At 44.2% G+C, this 20,948-nt stretch overlaps 2 protein-coding genes across 5 annotated transcripts; both read right to left on the reverse strand.

Annotated features, from left to right (window-relative positions):
- Positions 1-3,077: 3,077 nt before the first annotated feature.
- LOC116868187 (zinc finger and BTB domain-containing protein 24-like) lies at positions 3,078-3,827 on the reverse strand. Its single transcript, XM_032858355.1, has one exon. It carries the CDS (start codon positions 3,798-3,800, stop codon positions 3,078-3,080), a length of 723 nt encoding a protein of 240 aa, XP_032714246.1. The 5' UTR covers positions 3,801-3,827.
- LOC116868163 (zinc finger and BTB domain-containing protein 24) lies at positions 3,746-14,253 on the reverse strand. 4 transcript variants are annotated; one of them, XM_032858296.1, is made up of 8 exons: positions 14,120-14,252; positions 13,640-13,819; positions 12,484-13,466; positions 9,946-10,113; positions 9,398-9,481; positions 8,421-8,504; positions 4,800-4,881; positions 3,746-3,832 (listed from the first exon to the last, which is right to left on the reverse strand). In XM_032858296.1, exons 3-8 carry the CDS (start codon positions 13,436-13,438, stop codon positions 3,826-3,828), a joined length of 1,380 nt encoding a protein of 459 aa, XP_032714187.1. In that variant the 5' UTR covers positions 13,439-13,466; positions 13,640-13,819; positions 14,120-14,252; the 3' UTR covers positions 3,746-3,825. The 4 variants fall into 4 exon arrangements, 2 of the variants coding, with proteins under 2 accessions (XP_032714187.1, XP_032714188.1); XR_004382759.1 differs by lacking the exons at positions 3,746-3,832; positions 4,800-4,881 and having other exon boundaries at positions 9,398-9,476; positions 14,120-14,253; XM_032858297.1 differs by lacking the exons at positions 3,746-3,832; positions 4,800-4,881 and having other exon boundaries at positions 8,472-8,588.
- Between the last annotated feature and the right edge of the window lie 6,695 nt (positions 14,254-20,948).

Raw genomic sequence — 20,948 nt, forward strand, 5'->3', positions numbered from 1 at the left:
AATTTATGAAAACCTAAATGTAAGCATCTATAATGAGAATATCACTATATTCTTCAGCATGATTTAACTGGTTGCTCACAACACTTAGAATCCCAGGAACCAACTGCATAAAATAGAGTAGAGGTAGAAAGTTTCAAGAAATAGATGTACGGGTGCCTTGCTGGCTCAGTTGGTAGAGCATGTGACTCTCAACCTCAGGGTCATGAGTTCAAGCCCCCTGTCTGGCATGGTCCTTAAGTACTTAAAAAAAAAAAAAAAGGCAGCAGATGCAATCAAATGAATAAATAACTCATTTTGATGGTGGGAGTGCCAGTCTTTCCAAGGCTAGCCCTCTACTAAGAGCCCTCTACCAAAGATTCATTTTTTTGAAAGTGAGAATGTGCATTTCAGTAACCCAAAGCATAATATTCTATATCCTATGAAGCACACTTTGTATTTCTGCATTTGTTAAAACAATTTAAAAAACTGTACAAGTTTAGTACAAAATAAGTTGTGAAACATTGAGCCGGCAATTTCTCAAACAATAGAAACATTTTTATGTACATGACATTTACTTTGGGTACAGAGGCATTGAACTTTAGAATTTGGGACTTCAGAAGGCAGAATGTGTATCTGGGACACAAGAGAGGCTACATTTATAAAGCTCTCATTTCCTCCTCTCCCTTTGACAGCTGGTCAAACAAACCAGAACTCTTACAGAAGATACTTTTATGGCTGAGACTGGCTCTCAAGTTAGAAACAGGTACGCCTGTGTCATACACAACAGAACCCATTAGCCACACATATGGCTATCAAGAACTCACAATGTGGTTGGTGTGACTGAGGAACTGGTGATGGTTTTTTTTTTTTTTTTTTCCCCAGTATTTTCTTTTAGTCATCTCTTTGCCCAATGTGGGTCTTGAACTCACAATCCTGAGATCAACGGTCACATGCTCTTCTGCCTGAGCTGGCCAGGTGCCCCAGCTTTTAATTTTAATATAAATTTAAACCAGTAATTACTTCAGTTACTGGGAAAAAATTAAGTATGTCTGCAACTGTATGTGAATCTAGGTTTAATTGTAAATTGTATGAGCTCTAAATACAGATCATGTATGTCCAAAGAACATTAGCATCCAAATTGTGCACTAAGTGGAAAATATATGAAAAAATATAAAATATCTTATTAATATATTTTTATATTGATTACATGTTGAAATGATATTTGGCACATGTTGGATTAAATCATTTTATTCAAATCAATTTCACCTTGTTTTTAATGCGGCTACTAGAAAATTTAAAATTACATGTGGCCCATATTCTATTTCTCCTAGTGCCGAGGTAGACTGTCACAAAGCTAGTTAAGCTTGACTTATGTGACCATATTTCCTGAATAATTCTCCAGCTCTCCAGACTGAGTAGTTAAAAATTCATTTACGTTAATACCGTGTATCTCCAGCAGAAACCGGGGGCCAGTAAGCTTTGAAAAGCTCGCTAAAAACTTTGCATTTTAAGAATAAGGTTAAAGTAGATAGTTTAAATGACTAAGAACTTGAAATAGCATTTAGGTCATAACTGTATTTGTAAAAATTTTATCTTGGCTCCACTCAGGGGTGATTTAAACATCACTTTGGCTGATACATGTTAAGATACACATTTTAGAAATCTCGTGAATTATATACAATCAAATCTAATTTGGCAAATATGTGGGAAAAAAATGCTTTCATCTTCCCTCAAACCTGAAGAAATATATTACCTTAATCTCTAAAAAAACCTTCTTGATTCAGGTAGAAATCAAAGATACCTAAAGCAAGAAAGTAATCTCAAGATCCTATTCATTTTAGGATAGATTAGCCCTACTCTCCACCAGCATTATGTTAACTTAGATGTACTAGTGCCCATCCTCTTTTCTCCAAAATCTTCTATCAGTCCACTTGAGAGAAAGCAATTGAAGTATTCAAAAAGTACACTGGACTTGAAAACCTAACCCACACATAATTTCAACTTTTGACAATTTAATTTAAAATCATACCACAGTTATAGACAGGTTATTAAGGCTCTGAGGTTCAGATCATTTTTAAGATTAGGTGATTATATTTACTTTTTAAAATGAGATGTCCATTTTGTGAGATTTAACCTACTTGGCAATAAAAATAGATTTTAAGGTCCCATCTCCAGAAAGTTATCAGACACAATGCACAGATCACTTTCAGGATCAATTAGAATTCAGTAGAGTATATTTGACACTTAAATTACATTGAATAAAATCTTATATTCCAGGATAATGGAGTCTTAACTTTATCAAACAAGTATCACTGCTGACAAAAATTCAGAATTTATGGGCTGAATGTCTTGATCCAGTTTCATTAGACTTTTAAATTAAATTTTCAATAACCTGCTTTTAAAAAATATGTAAATCCAAAAAAATATATAAATCCATGTTTCTCAGAAAAGCGGAGTTAAAATTTTTAAAATAATCCTGTACTTTTTTGACTTTATTATATTCATTTTGAGTTACAACAGACTTTCAGTTTCTATGTCTTTGAATCTCCCTTAAATATGACACAAAGAACCCACTGTACCACACAGAGGTTAAATGTTGACAGTGACTCTGTCTTAGGGAATTAGAAGATAGTAGAAAGACAGATTCTCCAGCGTTGTCATCTGTCGCATTCAGCCCTGACTTACCTTAGAGAAGCAACTGTGTTGCCTACGAGAAATAAAGAAGTGGAACAAACCATTCTACCGCATTCAACCAGTACGGGGCTTCCTTTGTTCTAGAAAAGCTAACTGGAAAGGTCAGCAAGACCATATAACCTGTGGCCGTGGACATTCAAGACTTCGAGTCTAATTCAGTGCCCCCAAATCAAAATTACCCACGACTTTCAGAGATGTCGAGGAAAATGAAGACTGTTCATCAACATCGAAGGCTAAATCCAGACCAGGACAGCACCCAAGACACGAAATGCACATCGTGGGGCCTGAGCGGAAAGCGGGAGGACTGTCAGCGAGCGGTCTCAGGACCCGAAGGCTGCGTTCGGAGCGGTTCAGAAAGCCTGCCGTCCTCCGACCGAGGTCCACCGACAGAAGGCGCGTCCAGGTCAGCTCAGCTCCCGTCCGGGCTCAGCGGGGAGGGCGGGGGGCACGTGGGCGGTGGGCGGGGCCGGCGTCAGCGGCAGGTGTGGTGTGGGGTCCGACGCACCTGCCAAGGGCAGCTCCGCAGTCTGCCCCCGCTGGGCGTGCAGATGCTCCAAGGTTTCCTTGGAGAGCGTGATTACGTGCACCGGCTCGGTCTGCGCGGGCTCCAGCGGGCTCTCGATCACGCTGAGGCCCTGCATGTGCTCCGTGGGCTCCTGCGGGGCGGAGAGAAGGAAGTTCTGCAGCGGCTGCGGTGGCTGCGTGAGCAGGGCCAGGTCGGCAGCCTGCTCGGCCGCCAAGTTCGGAGAGCCCTCGGCAGCGACGATGCTGATTCCCTGGCTGGGGCCCGACATGAAGTTGATGTTGTGTACAGAATTGGTGACGAGAAGCTGGATTTCCTGCTCTCCAGAGGCTGCGAGCTGATACGGCTGCAGCTGGAGAATATTCCTGACCTCCTCAGTGTTAGGACCGCCGGGGGCATCTGACGCGGGCTTCTCTTTGCTGTGGATTTTCAAGTGAGCCTTCAGGTTGTCCAAGCGTGCGAACTGCAGGTTACACTCCGGGCAGGAGAAAGGCTTTTTGCCCGTGTGCAGAATGCAGTGTCTCCTCTTGGCACTGGAGTCCGAGAAGGACTTGCCACATATGCCACAGGAGTAGGGCTTCTCTCCTCTACAAAAAATACACATTGGACTTTAAGAACAGCTCTGTTTATTACTTCCTGAGGGAGAAGAAGTCAAGAGTAGAGGAAAAGTAACTCAACTGGGAGTCATAAGTCATGTGTTCTACTAACTCAAGGAGTCAGAGCAAGTCACCACTTTTCAGGGCTTTCCATTTCTAACCCTAAAGGGAAAAGGCGGGGATGCTGAGAAAGGTTGGTGGATGGGGCTCGGCTACATGTGATAACATTTTATGATTCTATAGTCTGTATTTTAGATAAGAAAGCAAATATTTATATATTAAACATAAAGTTCCTTTTTGTTTTGTTTTCATCTTCATGGCCAACTTTTAGATTCTTGTGGCCAAATTTAAGTACATGGGATTGACTTCAATATTGAAAACTTGAGTAGGGGGCCTGGGTGGCTCAGTCAGTTAAGCTTCCCACTCTCAATTCCCACTGAGGTCATGATCTCAGGGTTGTGAGATCAAGCCCTGTATTGGGGCTCCTCGCTGAGTGTGAAGCCTGCTTTAGATTCTCTCTCCCTCTGCCCCTCTCCTCCCCCTACCCCCAGCTCCTTCCTCCCTCTCTTAAAAAAAAAAAAAAAAAATCCAAGTTGAGTAACCCTTAATTATATGTCTTAGAAGAACTACTGATTCAAATCTGGAAGTTGTGTGAACAAAAATATTTATTCAGAAAACATTAATCGTTTTTTTCCCTCCTGCTGCCCACCCCCTGAATATTTATTTTTAACTGAAGATTTAAGCTTTGGATCAGCCCCTAGCACAAAATAAAAATTCAAGAAATGAAATCAGTAATGCAAACTTTTGCTGGCCAGAACCAGCTTTCCTGATTTCTGCCCAAGTGACAAATTGCTTTATTGAAAAGATAAAATATAGTAAACTACACAGAAAGTTCTACCCATGTAATAATTTGGGGAAAAAGATTATATAAGTAACATATGCCATCCAACTGAACACCAGGGTTCACTGAGGATTCCCATATAAGAAAAATATCTGTAAAACTTTACCTATGGATTCTGATGTGGGTCTGAAGAGAACTCTTTGCTGTGAAAGATTTGCCACAGATTTCACAAGTAAATGGCTTCTCACCTAAAAAAGGGACAGCGTTTAGAAATATACATCCAACACAGTGCAAAAAGCAATAATCACCCATTTTCACAATATTAAGAGGAAAAAAAAAGGCACTACCACTTGATTCCTTGATAAGCATGAATGAATGAAACCCTTACCAGGCACCTACTGTGTACCTAAGTACTGGGTGCTAAGTGCTAAAAGGATACAGCGAAAGTGTAAGATAGGGTTCCTTCCCTTAAAACCAGAGACAAGGAGGAACATGATTATACACGGGACACGAGAGAACACACTGCATTTACTCCCTTACAGTCCACCCTGAGATAGCTCACAACCCTCATACTGGACCTTCCCGGGGATACCCGCGCACCGGGGTGACTTGCACATCATTCACATTTATGTCTGCCTTGCAACGTACCCAGAGTCTGACCACTTCTCACCACCTTCACTACCACCCCCATCTCTCTGCAGCAGCCGAACGGGTCTGCCCACTTCTGTCCCAGCTTCCCTGCTGCCCACAGCAAATGCGGCAACCACAGGGAGCCTGCAAGCAGTCCGATCATTTCACACTTCTGCTGCAAACACTCCAAGGTCCCCCTTTCCCATCCGGAGATAAAAACCAAAGCCCTAGGCCTACAAGGCATCACGTATCTTGTCTGCCCAGCCCCGGTCCTTGCCCTAAGCTTTTCTAACCTCACCAGCCACTCTCCCTTTGCTCACTGCTCAGCCTCCCAGGCCCGATGGAGAGTCACCAGACGCCCCACCCCGAGCAAGCCCCATGCGGGGCTCCTGCACCCAGCACCGCTCCCCCAGCACATGTCTCCTAGGGGATTCCCAGTATGGTTCACCCTCTGTACTGACTTCAAGTCTCTGCTCAAATGTCACTTTTCCAGCATGGAGGCCTCACCACCACCGAAAGCACTGTCCTCACCTCCCGCCTCCACGAGGAATTCATAAAGCTTCAATAACTGTTTCTTTGGCATTAGACCGTACGCCGGGCAAACACCCGACAGACTGTCCCGTCCTCCGGGAACCAAAGTAAGTGGTCCTCATGCAGGCAAGGGAACTATGCATTTAAAGAAAAGAACGAACAAAATCCCACTTAATCAGGTAAGAGCCGCGGGTGGGTGCAGTTGGAAGCGGAGCTTCCCTTTCACAGCCTCTGCTGGAAAACTGATGCGAGACAGCTCTCCAAGCTCTGTCCGGGCACGGCACGCCGGTGCCAGCTTGGGCAAGTCGGCATCTCCGCATCAGCTACTCTTACCACTCGGAAGGTGAAAGCCAGGCCACCGCCGTTCTCCTCCCTAGGCTTCCCAAACCAGAGCTGGGGCCCACGCTGACACCGGGGTATGTGCTCCCTTCTCCAGATGCAAAGACTGAGGACCTGCTCGTCGTGTCAAGGTCCGTTTCGGAAACATACTAACGGTGTTCAGCCTACCAGTCGGTGCCATCTGGGTTGACAACATCTCAGAAGTCTTTCTGTCTGCAAGTGTTTAAAATCATGGAAATTCTTTCCAGGAACATACAGGCCCTCAGGATCTACCTGGACCGGGCCACTCGGGACCACTTCCACGGCCACCGTACTGTGCAAGCCCCAGATTACTGCAACAGCCTTCAAACAGGTCTCTCAGCCCGCTGGCTCGCCCCACCCCACACGGAAGCTGGGATGATCCTATACAAATTCTAAGTCATATCACCTCGCTGGGAACAAAATCCAGTCTTCACTGTGGCCTCCAGTGTTTGGAAGCCTGAGGGCACACCAGAATCACCAAGGACATTTTACACCTAGCAGTTCCAAGGCCCTATCCAAGGTTAATTCACTCAGAATCTCTGGGGTTGGGACCAGGCTTTCTTTAAAAGTTTCTCAGGGGACTGAGGTCTGAGCCTCAGACGCTTGACCAAGAAGCCCTGTTACACAGGCTCCAGTTGGCGCGGCTGTGCCCCTACCCGAAGCCTTCTGACGCCCACCGGCCTGGCTCAGGCTCAGACACGACTGCCTTCTGGCAGTTCTCGGATAAGCTGGAAACTCTTGTGTCTCCAGGCTTTGCACCTGCTGTTCCCTCTGCGTGGGATGCTCTTCCCCTGTGCAGCCGCAATGGCTGTCTCCCTCCCCAGAGCATTCAGATCTCTATCCAAGGTGTCCCCTCATCAGTGAGGCCTTCTCAGACACGTCCCCACGGAGAAGGGCAGCGCCGCTTCCCACATCCTAACCCCCTTCCCATGCGTTTAGTTCTCCATGGCCCCGGGCCCCCCTAACATGCTAAGTAGTCATTGTCCTTTGTCTTCCCTGGCCTGCAGTGGGGGGCTCCGGCCACCTCACCACCGCTACAGCCTCAGCACCCAGACACACCAGTGCCTGGGACCCAGGAGCTGTTCTGTGGGTGAATTAAATGTCACAGAACCTATTAATGTTAACGTCCGCAGAAAGATTGTAGAGAGATCCCTTTTCATAGAACTCCTATCCTATGAGCCACTTATTTTAAGAAAACAAATTACATTTAAGGAGAAGAACTTGTGTTTATAAAAAAATGTCCAAAGCAGTATAAGTTAATCTGATATATAATTTTAGGAAACAATTTTAAGTGAATCATTAAAGAACCAAACTGTAAGAGGAAGCTTTTCTTAGAAAATCTAACAGGTTCATTTGTAAGACGTGCTCCTTACCAAAAGGTCTAAAAGACCTGCACTTTTCCTTTCCTGTTTTTTTTTTTTTTAATTTTATTTATTTATTTGACACAGAGAGAGAGAGACACAGCAAGAGAAAGAACACAAGCAGGGGGAGAGGGAGAAGCAGACTCCTGCTGAGCAGGGAGCCCAACATGGGGCTCAATTCCAGAATCCTGGGATCAGGGCCTAAGCCAAAGCCAGACACTTAACTACTGAGCCACCCAGGCACCCCTCTCTGCTGTTCTTAAATAAAAGAATTTGACCTGCCTCCTCTTTATCCCTGAAGCTGATTTTTCTAGAGGTGGCGATGCTTAAGTTTTAAGTATGGGTTTTGGGGAACAAGTGGGAAAACCCTTGGTGCCTATGCTACCTTTGTGTTTGTTTTGTTTTACTTTCTTTTCTTAAAAAAATTATCTCAGTAATCTTCAGTGCTGAAATACACTCTCAATGTACTTCACTGAGAACCAGAGAACAGAACCAGACTCAGACTTGAACTATTTTGTGGTATTAAGCGGATTTTCTTTTCTTTTTTTAAGTGTGCTCCACAGCCAGCGTGGGGCCCAAAGTGGGACTTGAACTCACGACCCCAAGATCAAGACCTGAGCTGAGATTAAGAGTCAGACGCTCAACCGATTGAGCCACCCTGGCGCCCCTCAAATGAATTTTCATACAGGAATAGTGCTCAGTAAGCCATCTCTGCGTTGCTAAGAAATAGGGTCAGGATCTCCCCACAGAATGGTGTTGACAGCCTTCTGCCTTGGGCTTTTAAATGGTCATCTAAAATTCCCACCCAATTTGTGATAAATGGAGCCTGAGGAGGGGACTCCTTCTCATCCCTCTGCAAACGTGACATATACCAGAAAGGAAGGCCGAGATGGGAGTTTTATTACCTGTGTGTGTTCGTAGGTGTTTCTTTAGCTGAGACACGTCCATGAACTTGCGATGGCAGTGGTTGCATTCCGGTAATGAGTGGCCTTGTCGCAACAATAAAAAAAGTGTCAGTGCATGTATGCGCTCTCTCCCTGCATTTCTTCAGTGATTTGTGTTAAAGCACTGCCCTGAAAAATAATCACTTTAAATATGGCACCTTAATTAAAACAACAACATTTTTTTTTATTAATTTGGGGACAGGTAATATTTTCCTATGCATTGCAACTTACTGCTTCCCCAGGAGAGCTGGGCCCCTTCCAATCTCGCTAAAAGTAATTTTCTTTTCCCCCTGAAGCATGGGTGTGACTGTGGCCAACTGACTCCAGTGTTACCCCCAACCCCTCATTTATTTCTTATCAGTTGGCAGGGGAGAAGAAGCTAAGTGGGGGAGAGCCTGCACTGACAGCTATGAGGTGGGGATATTTCTGTCCAACCACCACTAGTAACCCATCAACTGGTGCCCTCTTAGTCAACTGGCACTTTTTTTTCAAAGTTTATTTTATTTTATTTTATTTATTTGACAGAGAGAGAGAGAGAGAGATCACAAGTAGGCAGAGAGGCAGGCGGGTGGGGGTGGGGGGAAGCAGACTCCCTGCTGAGCAGAGAGCCCGATGCAGGGCTCCATCCCAGGACCCTGAGATCACGACCTGAGCCGAAGGCAGAGGCTTAACCCACTGCGCCACCCAGGTGCCCCTCAACTGGCACTTTTGAAAGGTATCAATCCTGTAGGGTTTCTGTGTATGGCACCAAACTGTAGTATAAAATTAAATATATATTACAAGGTAATAGACAATTACACAAGGACCTCTAATTCACATTGCTTTTTAAGATTCTTTCCCTAAATACTAATTATCTTCCACAGTAGGACCCTACTATTTCAGAAGTAATTTGTATTTATGTTTCAACCCCACCAAATTTTTCCCTCCCTTTATTATACCTGTATGAACTCGGTAATGGCTCTTTAGTTGCCTTTTCTGGCTGAAATATTTTCCACACTGATCACAGGTGAAAGACTTCTGTCCTGCCAAAGAAAAAACAAGACACTAAAACCCGCAAAAACTATAAAGAACAATAACACGGTGGGCCCAGGTCCCCATTTTCCATGAATGATACAAGTAACTTGCCTACGTACCCAAATGCCCTCAGAGTCAAAGCACAGTACCATAAATGTGCAAAGGTATGTGAGGCAGTAGGGAGTGGTGGGGACTGGGGCAGAATTGGAGAATTCAAGTTTCCCCCAAAGTCACCCAAGTAAAAAATTTCTAAGCTCTGGGAGTTAACCAAAACATGTACGTTGAGCTCCCAGCAGCCGTTTTATAAGCTCTAGGTTAAGCCAGAACACTGTGCACAACTCTAAACTATGGCCCAGCAGAGGCAGACACCACATGGGAGATGTCGCCAGGCAGAGAAAAGACCACCATGACCACGGGAACGCCCAGCCCAGGACCCCAGCGGCAGGTGGCCCTCCGGTGCGAGCCCAGCTACCTGAATGCAGGCTCATGTGCTCCAGCAGCGAGTGCTTGGTGGTGAGAGCCTTGCTGCACACGGTGCAGGTGTAGGGCCGCTCGCCTGTGTGCATCCGGGTGTGGACCTGCAGGGAGTGCTTCTGGGCAAAGCCTTTTCCGCACTCGTTACACTTGAAAGGTCGCTCCCCTGGAATGAGAGCCCCAGAAGCGCGGTGTGAGCAAGAACATGCACATCTTGGTTTCCTCCTAAATTAAAACAATAGAGGGATTTCTCTTCACTGACACATCTCCCAAAGGCCCAGAACGGGAGAGAAAACCTCAGCAATAAAGTCTGGCAAGCTGGAACAGATGAGTCTGAGGCCAGCGGTGAGGAGCACTGAGATACAACCCAAGCAAGAGCCTCCACAATGCCCAGGAATTGGTGGCACTTGTCATCTCTGAGAAAGGGGCTAAGAAGGGGGACATATGACAGTCTGTGCCAAAGGCACTGAGACCCCCCCGAGGCCCAAGGACCCAGAATGCCAGCCCGCTCTCCAATAAAGGATATGGGCTGTTCTCTGAAGAGGATAAAAGCCTCTGGACTGAGGGTCTCCAGGTACAGTGGAGTGGGACTGCCCCAGGGACAGCAAGTCCAAGTTTACATTTGGGGTGATGAGACTCTGCCCAGCCTCCCCTGTTCCTGCTCTAGACACTGGCAGCCAGGCCCAGAGCCTCAGGTGGAAGGGCAGAACATCTTCGGGAACGTGGTGGGCCAGGGTAAGAGGGCTGCAGCTGTGATGCCAGGTGTGGGGGATGGGGTGGGGTCCAGCCACGCCACCTCCAGTGACGTCGCCAGCCACAAGCCCGCTCCACACCCACGTGGTGGCCAGCGGCTTGCAGTCAACAATTCCAACATAGATTAAATGTGATTTTTCAAAACATCACCATTCAAGGAAGGCCTTCTAGTAGCTGAAACAGATACCAAATCACCTAAGAAAAAAAGGTAACTTGCGGAGAACCGAGGCTGCCCAAGGGAAAGAAAACGTTAGGGACTGACAAACAAGCAACTGCTGTCATTAACGTGCTCACAGAGGGAAGATACTACACTGGGAACAAAAAAAAAAAAAAAAAAAAAGAATTTATAGAGAATAAAAAAAGGCTCCTAGAAGTAAAACAGGGTAGAAACAAAACTCTCAAGAGTTGAAAGATAAAGGATAAAGATAAAGATAAATTAAGATAAAGATAAATTCCCCAGACTGTGGAGCTGAAAGTGATGGGAAGTGAGAGGTAAGTACTTTAGAGGGTGGGTCCAGAGGTTCAACATCCAAATTCCAGGGAATTTTAGAAAGAGAAAGCACAGAAAACTGACGGGAGATATTATCCGTGAAACAGTCCCAGAAGATTTTTCTAGAACTGAAAGATGGGAGTTTCCAAACTGTATGGATCTACTGGTAGCCACTGCAATGGGTCGAACACAGACCCAGGCAAGAGTGAGTCACTGCAAAATGTGAGAAGACTGGGGACAAGAGGGAAGATCCAAGTGCTGTTTCCCTTAACAAATATTACAGAACTATTCAACTCTCTACACTATCCTCTATTACAGTTCAATAAATATTTCCCAAGTGTCTACTTTGTTTAAAGAGCCAGAATTCAGGGTTCTCAACCCATTTTTCAAAAACACCAAGGCCCCAATCAAACCAGGAGCTCTGGGGGCTGGCGCTCAGTCACGGGCAGTTTGAGACGCTCCCTAGGTGATTCTACTGTGTGGTCAGGTTGAGAACCACACGGCTAGCTCTGCTGGGTGAGAGGAGACTTAACTAGCTCTAGTCCCTAGACTGAAGTTTACAATTAGGTTGAGGGGTATTTAGCTGGTTAACTACAACCTGACCCAAAGCAGATGGAGTTAAGTAAGGGAGAGTTCAAAAAGAGAAAGGGATTTCTGCCTAGGACTGCACTGTCCAACATGGTGCCAGTTAATTAAAATAAAAAACTCAGTTCCTCAGTCACGTTCACCACACGTCAAGTGCTAAAAATCACACATGGCTAGTGACCACCATATTGGATGGTGCAGACAGAACATTTCCATCCTCACAAATGGATCTACTGGCCAGTGCTGGGCCAGAAGGACCAAAGAGAAGACATTTACAGCTAGATGGCGGAATGAGAAAGCTGTCCCCACAGACCTGGGCAAAAGCATAGCTATAGCAGTCAAGATGAAGAATGTTTACAAGTCAGAAAGCCAAGTAAATCTGGCTAGAGTGTGACATCCGGGTATTAAAGCCTTGAACCAATGACGCCAAGTAAAAACAGGGTTCTGCCATCAGGCTACCTGGGTTCAAGTCCCAGCTCTGTCACTAAAGAGCTGACCTGGGCAAATTATTTCTGGGACTTGGTCTCTTCGTCTGTCCAATGGGGATAACATTCCCTATTTCATAGGCCTGTTGTGAGAACTAGCTGCAGTACCATATACATAAAGATCTTATTATAAGGCCCATCACCCGGAAGTTGCACAATCAACGAATGCTGTCACCATCATCCCTCCAAAACGCGCTCCACTAAGCTGCGAAAGGACAATTACCCGTGTGGCTCCTCTGGTGGACTGCCAAAAAGTGATTGTACTTAAACACTTTGCCACAGTCCTTACAACAGGCCTCAGGGCCTCCCGGGCGCCTTCTCCTTCCACAGACCCTTTTGGCTGAACTCTGCTCCTCTTCATCCCCGCCAAGTTTGTAATCTTTAAGCTTGACGGACCTCTGAATCCTCCGCTTGCTGTACCGACTCTTGCTGTCCTGCCCATCCTGGGTCTTGGGATCACAGTTCTCGTCTTTTTCAGCAGGCATTTCCTCCCCTCTGCCCGGCTCACAGGCAGGCTCGGGCTCTTCCATAGCTTTCGCTGGAATCTGTTCATTCAGTGTGCCACCGTCTGCCTCCTTCACCACAAAGTTGTGTCTATTTTGAACTGAATTGTTTACTCTCAGCTGTATTTCTTCCTCCGCAGCCAGTTGTGACTTCCCCTCCTGCCCACTGTTGACTTTTCTCGGTCTCCCCCGCTTCCGTTTCGGAGGCCCATTTCTCTTATTAGAAATCACCACCACCGGAGCGCCAACGGTGTTCAGAGGCGTTGGCTTTGGGGAGCTGTGATTATTCTGAAAATCTGTGTAAGCCTTTACCAGGTCATAGACCTTTAAGAACTGAGCAGTGGCCAGAATCTGTTCTGTGATTTTCTCGCTGGCCTGGAGACAACCCGTGTAGATGAACTCCAGCAGGATACCAAATGTGTCGGCAACCATGCCTTCCAGCATGTAAATGGACTGGCCAATCTCCCCCTCTTCAGCAAACATCATTGAGAAGTATTCACTACTGGCAGCGAGTAAGGCTTTGTGAGCCCGGAAATGCACATTCTCCACAATTAACGTGATGTCACAGAGAAAGCCTTTCTTCCGCTGATCCTCAAAACTGGCCAGAACAGTGTCGCTGTGAGTGTCTGAGTGTACAACGAGCTGCCCAGAAGGCTCTGATGACGTTTCTGCCATTTTCTTTAGAGGCCAAGAAGCGTGAAGCCTGAAATAAGAAAATAATGATTAAAAAGGAGGAATCATCATCTACACAGATTAAACCTGGCCCAAGCGAACCTACTGTTCACTTCACACGGTTAAATGAATTTGACCATTTACCACTTTCAGAAGTGGACTTAAAAACTTAGACCGTGACTCTCATCCCTGTCATACCGTTACCTAGCTAGGAGAATTTCCAACAACCACGCTACTTCTCGGGGGTCTGTTTTCTCCTCTGTAAAATTAAGGAATGGGAATCAACCATCTTGAAAGTCCTTTCCCAGCACTAACTTTCCACAGTTGCACAGATTAGAGTGGGAACTGCAATGTCTCGATTTCACGCATTTTTAACCATTTTGCCTGTGAAAACATAGAAAAGAGGCAAAGAAAATGTACACAAATCTGGAGATTGCTGCAATTGAGTAATAACCGAAGGCGCATCGGGCCTCCCTCGGGAAGGGGGTGGCACGATCGCCCAGACTGGCCGCCAGGCAGCGCCCGAGCCCGAGGGAGGCGATTCTCCCGAGCCCCGGGCCCGCGGAGCTGCGCCCCCAACACGGCCCGGGCCCCCTCGGGCGGGACAGGGGAGCGCAGGGCTGGGGAGCGCCCGACACGGCCGCGATCCCGCGCCCACGGTTGGCGGGTCCGGGACAGACCTACCTCTCGGGGCGCCCGGCCCACCCTGCAGCCTGGCGGGCGCACTCCCGCCGGGGCCGCCCTGGCGCCCCGCTCCGCAGAACCGGCCGCCGGGGTTCCTGCGCCCCCCCGGACTGGGGCCCCCGCGACGCCGCCGCCAACCCGGAAGCGCCGGCGCCGGGAGCCTGCGCGCGGACGCCGGACCACGTGGCCGCGGAGGCGCCGGGGCGGGGCCGCTCTGGCGACTGCGGAGAACCGGGGGCGGCGGATGGGGCGTGGCGTTGTCACTGCGACGGTGTAAGTTTTCTGTCGTGTTAGACAGAATGTCTCTCATCGGCACCTTAATGAGCTTTGTCTTTTCCCAGACGCGGAAGCTCACGTTGAGGTCTCGAGCGTGTGACAAATGAATGAAATCGCCTTTGCATTCCTTACGGTCATCACCACTGTCTTCGTCTAGTGCTAATATAATAATAATTATTATTTGCCTCCTAATTATTTTGCACATCTGTCTTCTCCTTTTCCTTCCCACTTCCTATGCCTAATCCAAGGGAGTGAAAAGAGGCGATCTAGTCAGACGGAACTGGGTACTCAGTAATCTTGGGCACAGCCCTCATCCTCTCAACCTGGCAACCGTACCTGTAAAATGGAGATGTTAACACCAGTGTCAGCTGGATTGCGTAGCTGTGGGGTAAACAGTATTAGGTGGGTAATGGATTTAGTGTTTGGTTGAGTTCATATCTACTAGGATTAGAATTAGCGTTATGGTTTTTCAGGCTTTCATTGTCTTTCTGACCAGTCTTCGTTGCAGTCCTGTTCTCTCCAATGCACAGGAGTAGGGAGATCTCTCCAAGTACAGATCACATCCAGAGACTGGAGTCACTCTCCTGATTAAAATCCAGCGTGACTCCCATGTACCCTCCTGATGAAGGCCAAGCTTCTTGATATGGCCTACCAGCCCCCTCCTACTTCTCTCTCCAACTATTTCAGCATTTTCATTCTCTCGGTTTATGATTCACCAGTACCTAATTGCTTACACAGATCTTCCTCCATTTACAATGAGGGTGTGCGGTGATAGACCCATCGTAATTTGAAAATATCATAAGTTAAAAATATTGTAAGTCATTTAATACACCTAACCAACTGAACATCATAGCTTACCTTAAACATACTCAGAGCACAGACATTGGCCTGCAGCTGAGCCAAACCATATATTTGGCCTTCTAACAGGAAGCCTATTTTGTAGTAAATGTTCATTATTCACTCCTGTAATTTATTGAATACTACACTGAAAGTGAAAACCAATGGCTGTCTGGGTACAGAGTGGTTGTGTATGTGTAAGTCGTTTACCCTCACTGTGATTAAGTGACTGACTGGGAGCTGCAGCTCGCCGCCAGTGACCAGCACCACTAGCCTGGCAAATGATCAAAATTCAAAATCTGAAGTACAGTTTCTACTGAATATGTATTACTTTCCACATCATTGTAAAATAAAAAAAATTCCAAGTCACACTGTCATCAGTCAGGGACCATCTGTAATTTATTCCTCCCAATATACTCTTCCAGATCTCCAGCATGCCACATATTAACCTTCAAGATTTATTTATTTATTTATTTTAAGGATTTTTATTTATTTGAGAGGGAGAGAGAGAGAGAGAGAGCCAGAGAGAGCAGGAGCAGAGGAGGAGGAGCAGAGGCACAAGCAGACTCCCCACTAAGCAGGGAGCCTAATGTGGGACTCTATCCCAGGATCCGGGGATCATGACCTGAGCCAAAGGCAGACGCTTAACTGACTGAGCCACCCAGGCGCCCCAGCCTCCAAGATTTTGAAACTGAAGATGTGATTTTCCAGCCTGGTTCTTTTAAAATTTCACTAGTTTGTATTAAATTAGCCCCTTTCCTGAAGTTTTCCCTTTGTCTTGAATTGCCTCTAAATCCCAGGGTTTATGGGGATCCAAGCAGGATCCAAGTGTGCCCTGCCTGACTTCTACATCAGTAGAAAAGTGAGTGAGGGGTCAGCTACCCCATTATTTCTCACTGCCACAAAACTGCAGGAAAAACATTGGTCCAATGCAGGTCCTCAATCCAGCCAAAGATCAGAGCCCAGTTAAACCGGGCACTCCCACTCTCTGTTTCAGTCCCTGCTCACTACAGCCCAAGCTCCGTGATAGGAGGTGGGTCTGGGGGATCTCCCAGAGTCTGCCCCTCACTGCTGAGATCAGTCCTTTCTTCAAGGCAGATTTGTTTAAGATCCATATTGACTTTTCTTGACATATTTGTTTTTGTTCTCTTTGGTTATAGCCGGCTGTTTTACCTCCCGCTGATCTTCATAACTTTACATCCTGCAGAACAGGTTTTGGGGTGCCAATTATTCATGCAACAAATATTTATTCGGTACCTACTAAGTACCAGGCTCTGTGTCAGGTGCTGGGGATGCAGCAACTAACAAGGCCCTTGCCCTCGTGAGCCTTGAACTCTACAAAGAAGAGAAAGGACAAAAACACAGGTGAATAGATCATGTAATTTCAGAAAGTGTTAAGCTTTATAATGATGATAAAGATTGACAGGGCAAGTAGAGGGAGTAGGGTGACATTGAGGTGAGATCTCCATGATATGGAGCCAGCTTTGTGGAGGTCTGGGATAAGAATGTTCCAGGTAAGGGAAAAGCAAGTATAAAGGCTCTGAGACTGGAAGTGAGCTTGCTGATTCTGAGCGACAGAAAGGCCTGTGGCTGGGAGCACAAAGAGGGGGGAGGAGATCAGAAGTAACTTTGCCAGATTTTGCAAATAAAAACATGGGACACGCAGCAAAACTTGAACTTCAGATAAATAATGAATAATACAGCATGGGCATTCTTATACTACAATAATGTATGTTATATGATCATCTAAAATTCAGATTTAATTGAGCATTCTGTTTTATCTGACAATCTTCATTGGAAAAGATGTCTGATTCTGAAAATACGGGAAATTATGAAAGCCTTTTATGACAATTATGAAGAACAATTCCACTACGGGATAGCTAGAAATGACAGCAGAAAATGCGTAACAGAACTTAAAAAAGGAAAGTAAAGGGCTGAAAAATGGAATTGAAATCAGAGTAGTAAACTAGCTTTGGAGCCATGGAAATCCTTAGTCATGGTGTTTAGTGAAACCAGAAGCTAGAGCTTAGGTTTTAATGGGTAAACTGGGACCAGAAGACAACGCCTTTGATGTGTATGCGGTAGGGAGTCCGAACAGAGACCCTTCTGCAGAAACCAGACCCCTCAGAAGGGCTACAATCTCCATGAAAGGGTGCTAGGGAAAAAAAACAAATCTGCTTCCTGGCAAAGGGAGATGGCAAGAGAACATATCTTTCTTGGTCTTGGCTCGAGGTGAGAAGGACAAGTCTCCTCCAAAAATTTGTAACCATTCAGAATTTTAAAAAGAACCACTACTTGGAAAGTCCTTCCAGAAGTTAAAATGGAATCAATGAAATTTAAAAATCAATGGATAATAGTTCAATAACGTTTATACATAACCACACACAAAACTCCATGGACAGATTAAACAGATGAAGTTGATCTACGCAAAAGGTAAATCTAAAAATATTACCCAGAAAACCAGTCTGAAAAAAAGGAGATGGGAAGTATGTAAGGGAGGTCAAGGGACACGGAGAAGAGAATAAGAATGATTTGTCATATAATCTAATTGGGATTCCAGATAGAAAGATTAGTGAGAATGAGAGAGAAACAATATTTAAAGACGCTGATGAGAATTTTCCCAAATTGGTGCAAAACACAAGTCTCCAGATTTGGGAAACATAACAGATTCCAAGAAGGCTAAACAAACAAAAATTCACAACTAGATACCTTGTAGTCAAAGTGCAGAACATCAAAGATAAAGAGATCTTAAAAGGATGTAGAAAGAAAATACTAATTACCTATCAAAGAAACCCAGTTATCTGACAGCTGAGTTTTCGACAGCAACAGTGGAAGCAGGAAGTCTTGAGTGGAGTGATAACCTCCAGCATCATTGTGAGGACATAAGTTTTCAGCTCTTTGGGGTAAATATCAAGGAATGCTGTTGCTGGCTCATATGGTACGTTTAGCTGTTGAGTTTTGTAATCAGCTGCCAAGCTGTCTCCCAAAGCAACTGTAGTATTTTGCATTCCTACCAGCGATGAACAGAATTCTCATGATTCCACACCCTTACCAGCATCTGGTTTGTCAGTGTTCTGGATCTTGGCCGTTCTAACAGGTGTGTAATGGTATCTCATTGTTTTAATTTGCATTTCCCTAAGGAAATGTGGAGTACCTTTTCATGTGCATATTTCCATCTGCATATCTTCTCGGTGTATTGTCTATTCAGGTCTGTTACTCATTTTTAGACTGGGTTACTCGTTTTCTCATTATTGAGTTTGAAGAGTCCTTTGTATATTTTGAATAACAGTTTTTAATCAGATATATATTTTTGCAAGTATTTTCTCCCAGTCTGAGGTTTATCCTCTTATTATTTTGACTGGGTCTTGTCAGAGCAGAAGTTTTTCATTTTAATGAAGTCCTGTTTATCAATCATTTCTTTCATGGATCATGCCTTTGGTGTTGTATCTAAAAAGTCATTGCCTTACTCAAGGTCATCTAGGTTCTCCTGTGTCTCCTGTGTTATCTTCTAGGGATTTTATAGTTTTGCATTTTACATTTTGATCTGTGATTCATTTTAGGGTGATTTTATGAAGGGTGTAAAAATCTGTGTCTAGATTCATTTTTTTCCATGTGGATGTCCAGCACCATTTGTTGGAAAGACCATCTTTGGTCGTTTGTCAGAGATCAGTTGGGTATATATAATTATGTGGGTTCTCTTTTCTGTTCCACTGATCTACTTTTCAATTCTTTTGCCAAAATGACACTGTCTTGATTATTGAAGCCCTATAATAAATCTTGAAGTTGAGTAGTGTCAGTCCTCTGACTCTGTTCTTTTCCTTCAATATTATGCTGGCTATTCCAGGTCTTTTGCCTCTCTATATAAACTTCAGAATCAGTTTGTTGGTATTCACAACATAACTAACTGGGATTTTTATTGGGATTGCATTGAATATGCAGATCAATTTGGGAGGACTGAGATCTTGACAATATTGAGTCTTCCTGTGAACATGGAATATCTCTGCATTTAGTTTTTTAATTTCAGTCAACAGAGTTTTAAAGTTTTCCTCATATACATATTATACATATTTTATTAGATTTATACCTAAGTATTTTATTTGGGTGCTAATATAAATGGTATTGTGTTTTCAATTTCAAATTTCATTTGTTCATTGCTGGCATATATGAAAGTGATTGACTTTTATATATTAACATTGTTTACTGTAACCTTGTTGTAACACTTATTAATTCCAGGGGTTTTTTTTGTTGTTGTTTTCTTGTATTTTCTGCATAGATGATCATGTCATCTGTGAACAAAGGAATTTTTATTTCTTCCTTCTCAGTTAGTATAACTTTTACTTCCTTTTCTTGTATTACTGCATTAGTTAGGATTTCCAGTATAATGAGAAAGAGTGGTGAGAGGAAACATCTTTATTTTTGCTCCTAGTGGGGAAGCTTCTAGTTTCTCACCATTAAATGTGGTGTAAGCTTCAGGTCTTTGTAAATGATCTATCAAGTTGAAGCTCTCTTCTATTCCTAGTTCAGTGAGAGTTTCTAGTATGAATGAGTGTTAATGCTTTTTCTGCATCTATTGATATGACTGTGTAATTTTTCTTTAACCTATTAATGTGGTGGATTACGTTAATTGATTTTTGAAGGTGGAACCAGCCTTGCATACCTGAGATAAATTCCTTGGTTGTGGTGTATAATTCTTTCTATACTTATTGGATTCAATTTGCTAATATTTTATGTAGGGTTTTTACATCCATGTTAATGAGAGCTGTTGGTCTGTAGTTTACTTTTCTTGTAATGTCTTTGTCTAGTTTTGATATTAGGGTATTAGGGCAGTTGTATCCTCAAAGAATGAATTAAAAAGTATTCCCTCTGTTTCTATCTTCTGAAAGAAATTGATAGAGAAATAGAGATTTTGTAGGGAAATGGTATAATTTCTTCCTTAAATGTTTCATAAAATTTACCAGTGAAGGACCTGGGGCTGGTGCTTCCCATTTTGGAAGGTTATTATTTATTGATTCAATTTTTAAATAGACATAGCCTTATTGAGATTGTCTTTTCTATTTTTTTATACCATAAAACTATCATAAGGAACAAGGACAACAACAAAACAGTTTTGGACAAAAATTGAAAGTATTAACCCCCAACAAACCCCTACTATAGGAAGGAAAATAACCCTACAAGGAAAGTCTGAGATGTAAGAAGGAGGTGACAGAGAGGAAAAAAAGAAAACATGAGGGAAATCTTTATAAACACGGGTTATGAAAAGAAAATACCGAATTTGGGTAATAAACTAGGTCTGAAATAATAAAATAACATTGAAGATGGCAAACTGGTGAATATTATTAAGTTTTTAAGGATAGAGGCACTGATTATCTTCAGACTAAGCATAATGTTAAGTGATAGCTGTTCAATGGATAGAGAGAGAGTGCATAACTTTAAAAACTTCAGAGGAGAAATGAAATTAAGAAGCCCTACTTAATCCAAAAGAAGGAGGGAACAGATCAAAGAATGGAGAAGATGTTGAAAGTGAGGCAGAACTAGATCATGCAAGGTGTTTTATGCTATATTAGCCAGAGTTCTCAAGATAAACAGAACCAGTGTGATATGTAGAGAAATTTGCATTTATTCGAAGGAATTGGCTCAATGATAATAGAGGTTGGGAAGTCTAAAATCTGCAGTGTTAGTTGACAGGCTTGAGAGCCAGAAGAGTTGATGGTGCAAA

This window comes from Lontra canadensis, unplaced genomic scaffold (assembly GCF_010015895.1).
Source record: "Lontra canadensis isolate GAN:19392208 unplaced genomic scaffold, GSC_riverotter_1.0 scaffold14, whole genome shotgun sequence".
Lineage (NCBI taxonomy): Eukaryota > Metazoa > Chordata > Mammalia > Carnivora > Mustelidae > Lontra > Lontra canadensis.